Below are 13,720 nucleotides of genomic sequence, written 5' to 3'. Positions count from 1 at the left end.
TTTCATTAGTAATCAGAAAAAGTTATTTTAAAGTAAAATTGTTGCATAATGTTGCTTTAAACACAAATATAAATATAGTATATCATAGGCATGTTTTGTCTATTTTTTCAAATCAAAGGTAGGTATAGGATGATGAAGTAGAACTTTTGCTCCTTAGTGTTTTCCTGGCGCTGCAGATGTAGAGTATGGCCGGTCAGTGCTCTGGGATAACCTGTCAGGAAGGGTTAGCATCCAGTCTGGACCCAACTAGGTCAGTGGCGAGCCAGCCTTCATTTGTATGCAAATCCATGTAGATTTGCTGCTGATAAGGTTGGTTGGATCTTGAGGCATGAGTAGGTTAACAGGCACAGAGGATCCAGGACAAAGTTTATATTCATCTTCATATCCTACTCAGTAATAAGCCCTGAGTCTTTTGTTTTCTAACCTTTATTCTGTGGGGAAGGTCACCTGAACTGTGTGCTCTTTTTCAGTGATAATCTGCTTCATTCTCTTAATGCTCCACTCACTCACACTTCCAGCTGACCTGCACAACCTCAGACATCTACTGGTGGTCATTCAAAAGGCCCACTGCAGCGGTCGGGGGTTAACTGCCTCACTCTAGGACACACTGGCAGTTGGTTTTCAGGAAGAAAAGAACATTATTCTCCCAGCTGGTGTGGCGTATTCAAAACCTGTGACTCTCAGATAAATGGATAAAGACGCTATCTTCTATATTTCCATGGATACCAAACTTAAACATAGCAGGGAAAAAAGCAAACATGATAACACATTAACATGCCCCATCAACCAAGCTAATGTAGCGTATCCCAGTGATCAGTGAGTATATCCATGTACATATTATTCAGGATACTAGATCATATCCTGGTGACTACCATTCTGATCAGACTTCCATTCACTTGTAAATACAAAGCCGGCAGGATTTGTTAGACTAAAATCATGCCTTTCTTAATCCCTTCCTATTCTGAAGATGATGCTGTGCTCTGAACATGGTGCTGACCTTTGACCTACAAATGCAAGAAACTGTTACGTAATGTAACACAAAAAAACTGATACAACCATGGAAGCAGAAATCAAGTCTTTATAGTCAAAGATTGAATATTACTTATTATAATATCACGTCCTATCATTCCTTACTTTATAACCAGAAGAAATGTCAGTGGGATTTTAAATTAGGTTTTCCTCCTTCTGGAACAGAACCTGAAAAGTTGTGATTACATTTTTTCTCTCTACACCAGGAACAAAGTATGACCTATATATTTTCGCCAGTGTTCCCTGATTTAGTGACCAAAATAGCTCTGCTTTTTTTTTGTAGCAATAATACCTAACAGTGGATTAATAAACACCTAACAGTGCTCTAGAATTTTAAGTGCAATGGTGTACACATACATTATAGATTTTAAACTATGACTATTAACACATTTATACTCTCTGAAAAGTTTTCTGCAAAGTAGCATATAACAACAAAAAAACCCTGTACTTATTGGTTATGAGACACTAGGCATATAGATTGTAATAATCCATCCCTCTGAGCCTATTATCTACTCAGGCTAACAAATTTAGATTTCACCCACCAGGACCTCCCCCATCCATCTGTCAGCATGCACTTCTCCCAACCGAGTTGGGGACGTGTGAATGCCACACTCCATCAAGCATGTCAGCTTGTAGATTACACTCCAGACAGCTCCACAAGACTTCTCCATTACCTCCACATCAAACCCCAAATTAGCTGAACAGATCAACAGTGGAGCTCTGGATGTCCACACTCATTTTTCAAGCATGGAAAGGGGGGAAAGATTCTTTTAACCCAATGTAAGCAGGTTTGACTGCTGTAACAGTTAATGTTTCCATCAGAGACTGAGCAGCCTGCCAACATATCTGTGAGGAAGATATTGAACTCTTACCAGCTTAGTCATTTCAAGTGGTTTTGGATAAGAGCAGAAAAAAATCATAATATTTAAACATGTTAAGATAAAATTAAGTGCCTCTGCATCCTCTGGGTCTGTGCTCAGTTCTGGTGCTGCTCACCTCTCAAACATTTTGAGCTGCCAGGCTTCTGGTTTTGCCCACCAGGATATAAGTAGAGGTCATGTGAGAGGGTTTATCTCAGAATGGACTTGCGGCTACCCTTTTTTGTGTCCCACTACTGTTCCACTTTTTCTGGTACCTCCCAATTAAGCAGGTATAAGTTTTTTTGGTAGTTGTTGTCGTTGCATGTTAATGTTTTCTCCAGCCCTTATGTCTTGCAAGAATGCATCCAGATAAGCTTTTAAGCTGTGTGAAGTCATCTTCACCTTGTCCCCCATTAAAAAGAAGCATAGGTCGAACGGTTTTAGACAGTTTTGCCTGTCCCTGGATTCTTGTTTACACAGTGAAAAAGCCTGTCTGTTTGCTCATTAGCATGATTGGTGGGGTGTGTCAACTACAGACTGTTTTGAGACAGCACTTCTCCTGAACGGTCATCTGAAGGTTACTCTCCTAGTTCAGTCTTCCATACTTTTATGACAAAACAATCCAGATTGCTTATGTTGGACAGATCTTCTTCTCTCTTATTACTGCAGTGGTGAGAAGATTAAACTAAGATTTGTGTTGTGGCGTGACTAAGTTTTTTTACTGTACTGAACAAGGATTGATGAGGCTTTAACGGGGCAGTGGATCTGGCCTTCCTACCCCAGCCTACGCTTGGTTTGCTAATTGCTGCTAGTCTCCATGATGAGTGATGTACTTTTCTATGTTGTTGGTGCCATGATGGTGAGCACAGGTATCTGACTTTAAAGTGACTATAATGAATGTGTTTATAATAAGATTACATCAAATAATAATGTTAAAACAATGTGACATTGTGTAATGGGTTGCTCACAGAGATGAGTCTACAGATTTTATGAATTATGACCCAAATGGCAGACAGACACAGCTAGCAACTGTGCTTGTGAACACAGTGGCGCACTGTGCAACTGAAAACCTAGATATTAACCTTAGGAGTTGATAGGGACCAACAACAGAGCTAAAAGAGAGTGAACGTTTGTCAAGGTTGTGTTCGCATTCAGTTTGTTTCTGCTGCCCCCAAGTTGTCATGAAAATCGGTCACTGCAGGTCCAAGGCTACGGAGTCTGTTTGAAATAAATGCCAGTGTCCAATACAGAGTTGTTACACATCACAACCCTAATTCTCTGAGCAGTGGCAGCACCTTTGTCATCCAACTCTTAAAAGTTAATTTAGCACAATCGTAGCAATGAAAGCAAAGATCAAATAAAGATTTCCAGGTTTCCCAGTTGATAGAATGGTGATTTTCTGTGTAACAATTTTTCATTGACAGAACAAAAACAAACTCTTAAGTCACTGCTGTACTTGTCCTCCCACAGTCTTAAAGTGGACATTTCGATGTCATGTTATTAGATACAAGGACCTAGCTTAGGATTTAGTGAATAGATGCCCGTCTCATAGAGTGGGAAAGGGTGGGAGAAGAGAGAGAGAGAAGCTGACACTGACAAAGAGAAAACCAAAGACGGCGAGAAACAGTCTCAAGGGAAATTCGTCTGAAAAAAGGAAAAACCCTGGTACTGGAGAGAACCTGCCTCCTAGGAAATGTCTTGTGTGCGTGCTGATGCTCTGACAACATTTACATTAAAGAGATAAGACTAGTGCCAACTGGAAGATCGACAAGGCACTAAGCTTTTAAAATCAAATAGTATAGGGATGACTTGCTACTGACTAAAATGTTTTGTAAAAAAGGGGTTTGAAATTCCTGAGCATATTAAGAACATTTACATATCATGCATATCAACTCAAGCATAGTTAATTACTGTTCTTTATGTCTGCTCCTGATATTATAACCTGTGATGGACAGCAAGTAACTCTAGCAACATAATTGATGCTTTTATGTAGCAGTTAAACTGACTGGCTGTTAAACCATCGGCTGACATTCACCCCTCTCCTGGTGCTTAAGTGCATAGCATAAAATATCCTAGCTGCTCCAGTGGAGTTGTTCATTGACTAGTGCAACTGTAACAGACTGTGGCAGAACTAAGCAGCCACCAAATGTTTGTAACTGTGTGACTGTGATGCAGGGAGTAGCAGTTAAGTATTCAGATATGTACAGGATGGATGCCAGACTTAAGCAGATTTACCTGATTTATGTATTCATGTATCATCTAAAAAAATACAGAAAATGTCACCCACAGTTTTTAGTCATAAATTGTTGTCGGACAAAGGCGACATGAAACAACCCTTTTGAATCATATTATCCATCCAGTGAGGGAAAGATCATCACACTTGCATCAGTAATGTCACATCCGTAGCAGTGGTATAGTTTTTGAGAGTACTAGCGTGAACAAGATATTCACCTAGGGTGACAATCAATAGTCAGTTTGTTTAGAACACACACTGTATAGTTGGTAATGTTGTGTTAGTATTTGTCAGACTGTTGTTGAGCCTCACAGTGTATTAAAAATCTGCTGTACCCTTATCACATCACGGGTCATGACTCTTGTCAGTTCCAAAAACGTTATTTTTAATTTATGACCACTGCAAAATGAAATACTTGTGTCCAACATTGTTGTAGTTGACATTGACATTGTTGACATTTAGTAGTTAATAAATGTGTGAACATATGGAGAACATTGGAGGATATAACATTACAGCATCAACTACATACATACATTGTAAACAATGATTGATGTCAGTGACTTCTGATGTCTGGCTGACTGAATAACCAGGATGAATTTTTCCTCTCCCTCCTTTTCTTTTCTCTCACACAGGCCTACTCTGTCTATGATGAGGAAATTGGTTATTGCCAGGGTCAGTCATTCCTCGCCGCTGTCCTCCTGCTGCACGTGAGTAAACTCGTCATCTCTCTATCCACTGAGCCTGCCTCTTCATGGTCAACACAATGCAGCAGATAGATGTATAGATGGATACAGTACACTCACACACATGCAGACTCGGGTTGAGGAAAACAGCATAACAGTTGATTTAATACAACATGAAATAAAGCTTCAACAATTGCCAGAGTTTAGTCAGTTAATCTCTGACACAATGTGAACACTTTTGCTGTTATTTTTTACTTTCTGCACATATAAACAGACATATACTTTCTCATCCAACAGCATTACTAAAGCCATAAAAGTAAATCTTTTTCATTTCTTTCCTGTACATTTTAAGAAGTACCTTTTCAAAATAAAAGCTCTCTGGAGCTGTTGGAATATTGACCTGATGCTACTCAGGATCGTGTTTGAAGACAGTAGTCACACAAATTGTCAAGGCTAACACACAAAGAAAATATATCAGCATTGCACGGCTACACCTACACCTCACTGATTCTGCAGAAACCAAGTCTGATAGCTTGTACAAGGTGTAATAAAACAGAAGCAAGATTCAATCAAGACAGAGAGAGAGAGAGAGGGGGGAAGATAGAAAGAATGTCTCTGGCTGAAAAGAAAGTTGCTGACTGCTTGAATGAAAACAGTTTATAGCAGAATGATTTGGATGAATAGGGGGAGTGAGAGTATGAAAGAAGGCAAAGCTGAAAGCATGAGAGAGTGTCATAGCAGAAAATGAGGAGTGGGGAGGAGGCGGACAAGACATTCATTCACTCTCACACATTTGTTTTCAAGGTCACTGGCAGTCGCATAGCTCCATGTCTCCATTTTCCATACATATTAACTGTAATTTTTTTCTTTCCTATCCTGTGTTTAGTTTGTCTTGTTTGTTGCTTGTGTGTTGCAACTTGTCTGCATAAAAGAACCGAAAATTTATTTGAGGAATGTGCTAAAAGACAGATGGAGGAGAGACAGAGGAGCTGACACACAGAGGCGGGAATCCCAAGTGGAGGAGAGAGGGCGGTGGAAGTTTGGTTGGCGTCCAAACGACAAGGGCAGCAAAGGTTAAAGAGGAGGAAGATGGAGGGAGAGTGGAGAGGAAGGGAGAGGTCAGGAGGAGGTGGAGTGAGGAGAGGTGGTAGGAGAGTCTGGCAGAAGAGCTATGGATGAATTCGGCGAAGGTTCATAATGAGGTATAGAGGAGAGGAGGGTGGGAAAGAGAGGAGGGGAGGAGGAAGAAAACAGGAGGAAGTTATGGAGAAGGATGCTGTAAAGTTGAGGAGGAGGAGATATAAAGGGGAGAGCAGCAGTAAAAGAAAGAGAGGTTATACAGGAGGAGGCGGCAGACCGGTTATAGAAGAGGAAGAGGAAGAAGGGAGAGGTTATAGAGGATATGTCAGGAATATTAATAGGGGTTCAGGTTTACCTGCAGGAGCCCATTCAGCCCCAAACACATACTGTCACTCTGATTAAATATCACCCCACCTCACCGTCTGCGAGTATGTGCGTGTGAGGAGAAATAAACCCATATACCCTCACAGATGCACACAAACACAGTGTTAAGCTTTCTCTCATGCCTCTTATCTTCATTTATCTAAGCAACACATGCACTGAAACACACTGAAACAGTAAAATGCTCACACATTTTTGTACATACTTTCTTGCACATGCAAACACCTTGAAGTCCATCCTCTAAAGTCATTCACACCTTCACCTTCCTCATCTGTCCTTCTGCGTTTATTTACAGCCAGTCAGATAATGTCAGAAAATAAAATGTAATTTGTTTTCCTTCTGCTTTAAGGAGCAGATGGGTTTGGTTTACCAAAATAAAATTTGACCCTGGTCTGTTAGCATCAAAGAGCCCAACTGACATGCAGATAAAGAATGAATCTGTTTCTTGTCTTGAAGACTGTGTGTCCACCAGATTTCCTGAGGAGCTCTGCGCAAAGTGTCCTAGTTTCCTTCATGGCTCTATATATACATTTTGGACAGTAAGTTGTTTAATGTTTAAATTCATTCATTAAAGCTACCCATGTTCTTTCAGATGCCTGAGGAACAGGCCTTCTGTGTGTTGGTGAAAATCATGTATGAATACGGCCTCAGAGCTCTCTACAAGAACAACTTTGAGGATCTTCACTGCAAGTTCTACCAGCTGGAGAGGCTGATGCAGGTTAGTGAAGCAGTGTTTTCTAATTTTTGAAATCTAATGAAATGTATTGATATAATGTAGTAACATAATGCTGAGAAGATGACCTTGACTGGATGGACAGACTGTTTTGAAGCCTTAAACAATAAACTTAAACTGTGTTACTTAAAAACACAGTTTATCAATTTAGCATTGTACCTCTATAATATTGTCAGAGTCCTGATTAGCAGAAAAAAAAAGAATCAAAATCAATGCAACAGAAGCACAGATACCAATTTTTTATTCCGTGCTTGCTTTCTTGTGAATACCCAGCCACAGTTGGAGAGTTGGGTATCCAGGAGCAGCAGGTCTGGTAACCTCACTTCTTTCTAAATCTACGCTAAAACTGAATTGACTGAAGCTCCAGATTATGTTTTCAGTTTTTCTCAGCAACAAAGACTTAAACTTTCCCCTGCTTTTACTGGGAATGTCACCAAATTTTTAAGCTCTTTGACTGAATTTTTCTTGCTGAAATGGACATTGGGAGACTTGTACCTTCAACTTTTTTTATTAAAGAACCTGATATTTTCTAACATAGTAACATTTGTAATTATTTAACGGGGTAGAGTTCCATTCCCAAAAATGAATAGAAATAGCTAAATAGAGATAAAATAGCTCTTCCTACTTCAAAACTCTATGAGGCTTTGGGTGCAAGTTGGTCCCAGTTTATTTGTTGATCTTTGTTTCTTTGCTGTGTTCATTCATCGCACATTTTTTTCAGACACCTCTGGCTGTAGTTGAAGAAACAATTAATCTCACCACTTAGTGACAGAAATTAAATGATTCAGCCTTGGGGTCCACTACAATTACAGCTCAAAATTAAAAATGTTAATCAGTCATTTTAGCAATGTCATAGGTTTAAATGCCATGGAATTCACCTCACATATCCAGCTATCCTTGGTGTACAGACTAGTCTTTAGGACCATTAATTTACACAAGATGATTTTCCAACATTTTTACTTTCCTGAGAATGAAGGTCCCCTGGGCTGTTTCATCTAATTACTAATTGAGTGCAGGGTTTGTACAACGCACCAATACTGGGTGCCACTAAAAAGAAAAGACCAGCAGACAGTGCAAATAGCCTTACAAACTGTATTTGCATTTTCCATAAAAGCAAGGAAAGTTTGATCATATTCAAATTTTTACAGCTTGTTACCAGTGATTGCATCACCTATGGGTTTCGACATGTTTTTTGTTGCCTTGTTGACTCGTTGTTTCTGGTCACAAAATATAATAGAATATAACAAGAATTAATTCTTAGTCTGTATGTGTGAGTCTCTGTAGGCTAAACAGCATTCTGTCTGTCTGTTGTGGCCAAATGATTGCTGGTGTAAAGTCCCATCCCGCTCAGGTATTACAACCTAAATCCAGTCACCAGGTTTAATTTGGCTCTGAAATCCATCCTGGCCGTCGTCTCTCAGCATCAGGATCAACTCAGTTAGCATCGACCTAATGTGCTTAATGTAAGGATGTTAGCATTGACTGCTAATTATTAGTATGTAGGTGGGAGCTCACTATCTGATCGAGGTCAGGTGTCATGTGACATGGTAAGTGTTAGCTGCCAAAGGGGATCATTATCTGGCTAATTGAATCCTCTATTCACTTTACATGTATGGACACTGAAGTACATGAGCACTCTTTTCTATTTGAGACCTGCAGCTGTCTTTTCCTCTCTCTGTCAAAACAGAAGTATATGAATGATAAATCAATGTAAGAATGCCTTTTACCCTCATGATAATATGTCATTGACAGTTCTTTCACCTTGTGCATAGCCTTAGCATGACCAGACCAGTTCCATCTGTGAGAGCTACTAAACATGAGCTCGCTGATTGGTCCTGGTTTCCAGCTTTCCTTTTAGATTATCTGGTACATTTAAGCTTTGCAAAGTTAGAATCAGTCATCTTTAAATGGCACATTTTTCAGTGTAGTTGCTTTGTACAATAAAGTATCTCTTCACTTTCTGTATTAAACTGGAAGTTTGTGTAATGTATGAATAATCTCTGCCATGGTACTGAACAGTGTTATGTGTCTTTTGTAACTTTTTCTTTTGTTCTTGTGTCGCTCTTGAAAGAGATTATCATCTCAGTCAGACAGCATGATTTGATAAAGTATGAGTAAAAATGAAATAATTTAAAATTGAAATGACAAGTGGAGCCACATCTGTATATTTGTGTAAGCGCTGTTTTATCTCACAAGTTTGTCTTCCTCCTCCTCCCTCCTCCTCTCTGTGCTCGTACAGGAACAGCTTCCAGACCTGTGGTCCCACTTCCAGGAGTTGAACCTGGAGGCACACATGTATGCCTCCCAGTGGTTTCTTACCCTCTTCACTGCCAAGTTCCCCCTGTGCATGGTGTTCCACATCACTGACCTGCTGCTCTGTGAGGTACAGTTTGACTCACAACACCACATTGTCCAGAGTTAAGTGAAGAGAGGGTCAAAGTAATAATAAGGGCAAGAGTAAGGCAGGGAAGCAGTGGCAGAGGTTAGGAGGAAGGAGAAGGACAAGGAGATAGTGATTGGTTGAGCTTTACCTCTGCTGACCAGCTATCAGTGGCCAGAAGCAGAGGTCATTTAAGACAAAGCTATACCAGCATCAGCACTGATCCATCTGCATTCTGCCCTTCAGGCTATCCAATGTAATCAGTAGGGGTGTGCTGATCAGGCTTTTTAGGGTTGATACAATCACAGATTTAATGTAATTACGATTTCTTGACCCGATCACAATCACTGCTTGCTTCTTGTTCTGAAACATTTTTACAGAAAGCTCCTCTGAAGAGGTCCTCCTCCTAAAGCCACTAGGCCACTCATGTCTCTTACCCACGATATTATTTAAGTTTGGATTCACGACTTCATAATAATAGTAATCTCAGTACTGTGACTATTGTCTTGTCATTGCAAAAGCGATTCATTTTATCTTTTAACAAATTCAGTTACATTTTGCAGCACCACCCTATCATGGAGATGAAAGGGGAGCTTGAACAGTCAGATGGTGAAAGACAAATTTTGAAAAACATTTCATGGATGGTCATTCTTGCAGATGCAAAACTGTATGAGAGGCTTTTTGACGTATAGCAGCTGCTCGCTTAAGACTGTATTCTTACAAGCTAGCATTCTTGGGGAAGACAAAAAATCAATTCTGCAACACTCAAGAGCTCAAACTGAATTTCTTTTGTAAATCATAGCATGCTAACAAAGACTTCTGGTGCTCATCAGGCAGTAGCAGCACAAAGAATACTGACTGCCTGACAGCATCTCAGCTCTCGTTCAGTTCCACAATGATCAGCAGCACCACCTTTTTACAGTGCTACAAAGCCATTTGCAATAAAAATGAATAAAACTTATATAAAAATAGTCACAAGTGAAGTATTTTTATAAAGTAAGAAAATCTTTTCTTGGAGTCTCTTGCTGGGTGTCTGGAGAGGAAACCCCTTAGGGAATCCAGAGTTCTGCTGGGGGAGTTCAGCCCTCACATGTGTAACAGTGTTGAAGGGTTTCTGTTGATCTAAATCCCTGGAGTGTTTTTTGTGGGACTCCTGTGGTAGTCACTGTCTGACTACCTACACCATGTTCGAACATAAGGTAGTTCATAAGTGTACTTGTTACCAGGTTTATGACCATATCACCTAATTTGTGTCTGTATGAGCTGGGACTCAGGTGAAGAGAGAAATACAGCTTCCAGCTGATCACCACCTGCTGGTGAGGTGGATCAGGTGGCAGGTAAAGCTGCCAGAAAGATGTGGTGAAGCCAAATGTGCAATGAGGGTGCACTGGGAATGTCTGGCTGAGGCCTCTGTCTGGAGTTAGAACGTGCAGCTGTGTCCTTATGGAAAATAAATATTGTGTTGAGAGGATATAAGGAAGCTGAGGTGTGAGCTCTGTGGAACACCGCATCCAACATGAGCAGATGGAGACATTACTCCTAACAACAGCTTAAGCTCTGTCAGAAAGATCAGTTTAAGAGCTGATCCACCTATTTTCTTCTTGACTAATTGTTTCTCCCTCTTGTGAAATTATTTTTGTGTGGTGACGAATCATTAGAGTTTTACATTTTTGGTAATCTTGTGTTGTTTTGAAAAGCTTAATGACACAAAACACCAGTCAAGTCATGGAGCTCTCTTCATTCCCTCCTCCCTCCATCCTCCTTGCTCTTTCTGCCTTTCTCCACCCCTTTTTTTCCACTCCCCCCCCCCCCCCCCTTTCCCTCCCTCCCTCTGTTTGCCTATTGGCCGCAGGCAGAACAATTAAAAGTTTCCCAGGTCTTTCTCAACCAATGAGCCGCATGATGAGAATCTGCTTGTTAAACCAGAATTCTCATCTCCTGTGTCTCTCTCTGTCTCCTCTCCTCTTCTTGCTTCTCTCCATCATCTTCATCATCAGCTTTACTTCTTTGCCTGTTTTTTGTGTTTCTTTACTTTACTTTATTCTCTTGTTTTCTGGTTCTTCCTTTATCCATTTCATCCCTTTTATTAATCTCTCTCCTCATACTCTTCCCTTGATGTAGTCTGCGCTAAAGTTTTAATTTTTCTGATTCTTTTACTCTTTTCCTCTTTACCACATTTACCCATTTTTTCCCTCTCATTCAACCTCTTTGTACTGCTTCATATCATGTGATACTAAGTCACTAGCTACTGGACTTTTATTTACTCTTATGTTTTCCCACTGATACAAGAGCCTTAAGTTCTACTGGTGGAGACTCCCAGGCTCACACCTTGATATCGTCTGAGGGTTAGATCATTTGTGAAACCTATTTGCACTCATCATGTAGTCTTGAACCTTCACACATCCCACATCTTTTTCCCAGCCCATGTCATCCTACCTCCTCTCTCTGTATGTTTATCTCTTTCTCCCTATGCAATCTGTCTTGGTCGGATACACATGCTCCGAGATTATCTTTCCTTCTCTCATAGGCACCTTTGATCCTGCCTCAGCACTGTAGCACCATCTTGAGGCCCACAAAGATAGGCGTGTGAAGGCAGAGCTCCCCCTCTTTTCTCTTTCTCCAGTTATTTTTAGAGCTGTCCAGATATTTTTAGCCCTGTGTTGCCATGTGAACTGGTTGTCACGGAGACCAAGGAGACGGGTGTTCCCATGCAGTGCTGACATCAGCTTTACATTTTCTTTCTTCCTGTGTCAAAATCACAATCACTGTATCAACAAAGGAGGGAGGGAAAAAAACATAGGATCACAGCATTTATGTACATATAACACTGAATTCTTAATACAGTTATCTGCTCCACACAATAATATACACAATGATCTGTGATTTATAAAGAAACATAGTATATGAAATAAATAAAACACAGGGGAGTTTAATCTTTGTGTTTTTTAGCCTCTATCTCTGCCATGTATTGTTAAAAAACATGCATTTGCCCTGCAGCTACAACATCTTTATAACAAGTTGGTAAACATATACATTTCATCTGTGCAGCTGACATTTATGGCTTAAACAATAAACAACCTAAAAAATATGTTGTATAATAAAATTGACATACCTGAATTTCAAGATGCTTTGTGAGCTTTTTTGACATCAGTATAAACTGTTAGTAAGGTAATTGTGATAGGCTGTTATAATTTAAATAACCAGTAGTTTTCAAGTAGTTTGTAGTACAGCTTGGATTTGATTCTCTGTGTCATGTTCTCTTTTCTTGCCCTGTCAATGCCATTTTGCATACAACATTTCTGCTGAATGTTTTACTTACTGTAAAAAGTTTTTAAGAATGTCAGTTAGAGGACATATTTCTTACCTAGACAACGATGGTTTCCTTTGCTCTGCAGATTGTTGACTGTCTTTATTCTTTAAGCTGTTGTTAAAAGTTATAATAGGCAGTATTTCTAGATTTGTGTTCATTCTCTTCATCTTAAATCAGGAAGATCAGGAAATGTGTCTGCAGCATAGCATCCCATCAATATTTACTGACACACTGTAGATTCTGGTGTCCGTATGGGCACAAGTGGGAAAACTTCTTAGCAGTGGAAGTGTTGAATCCAAATTTAGGAAAGAAATTAAAACGCTCTCCTATGCAGCAGAGAGGATGAGGAAAGCTGAACTCACCAACATGTGAGATTTCTCCTGAGAAATTACAGAGTTTTAGAGATTTAAGTAGTATTCTTGAAAAGGTTGGCTTTATTAGCCATCAGATGTTGCCAATATGTAAAGCTGCAGAGTGCAGCTATAATTTGCCACAAAATTCAGTTCCTGTTTTTAATTATTTTCAGTTTCATTGTATTCACATCTAATTCTCCTCTCTCTTCCAGGGTCTAAACATCATTTTCAACGTAGCCCTGGCCTTGCTCAAGGTTAGTACTCACTTATTCATTCATCTATTTGTAACCATCTTTTTACATTTCACTATCAAGTTCTTATGTTGATTTTCTGAGCAGTTTGGTAGAGTTTAGTGGAAATAATATACCAAGTGCAAAGCAAAGATTTAGGGATGCATGATTGTGCAGAAGAGGCAATGTGTTTGAGGAGGTGCACTCAGTCCTGTGTCTGATGTGATGTGTAGAGGTTTAGTTGGTTGGCATTCTTCGCCCCCTAGTGCTCAAATCATAAACTTCATCTGGAAGTGTGGAGGCCGTCTTTAATGACAAATGAGATAAATGGGTAAGGGCTAATATAAATTATAATATCATCATATTGAATGTGATGCTGTATGACTCACATCAGCTGCCACTATATCACAGTGACCAGATTCTGACCAGAATAACACATGTCTTTTGT

The 13,720-nt window shown here is 39.8% G+C and overlaps 1 protein-coding gene across 1 annotated transcript in view; it reads left to right on the top strand.

Moving 5' to 3' along the window:
* rabgap1l (RAB GTPase activating protein 1-like) overlaps nucleotides 1–13,720 on the top strand; it is a 108,403-nt gene that overhangs the window by 68,048 nt on the left and 26,635 nt on the right. The window contains 4 exon segments of the mRNA XM_018695300.2: nucleotides 4,755–4,829; nucleotides 6,859–6,984; nucleotides 9,239–9,382; nucleotides 13,255–13,296. Coding sequence (XP_018550816.1) covers nucleotides 4,755–4,829; nucleotides 6,859–6,984; nucleotides 9,239–9,382; nucleotides 13,255–13,296 — 387 coding nt within the window.

This window comes from Lates calcarifer, linkage group LG17 (assembly GCF_001640805.2).
Source record: "Lates calcarifer isolate ASB-BC8 linkage group LG17, TLL_Latcal_v3, whole genome shotgun sequence".
In the NCBI taxonomy this organism is placed as follows: Eukaryota; Metazoa; Chordata; class Actinopteri; family Centropomidae; genus Lates; species Lates calcarifer.
Note: the sequence above shows the minus strand (reverse complement) of the source record. Positions and strands in the feature narration are given on the sequence as shown.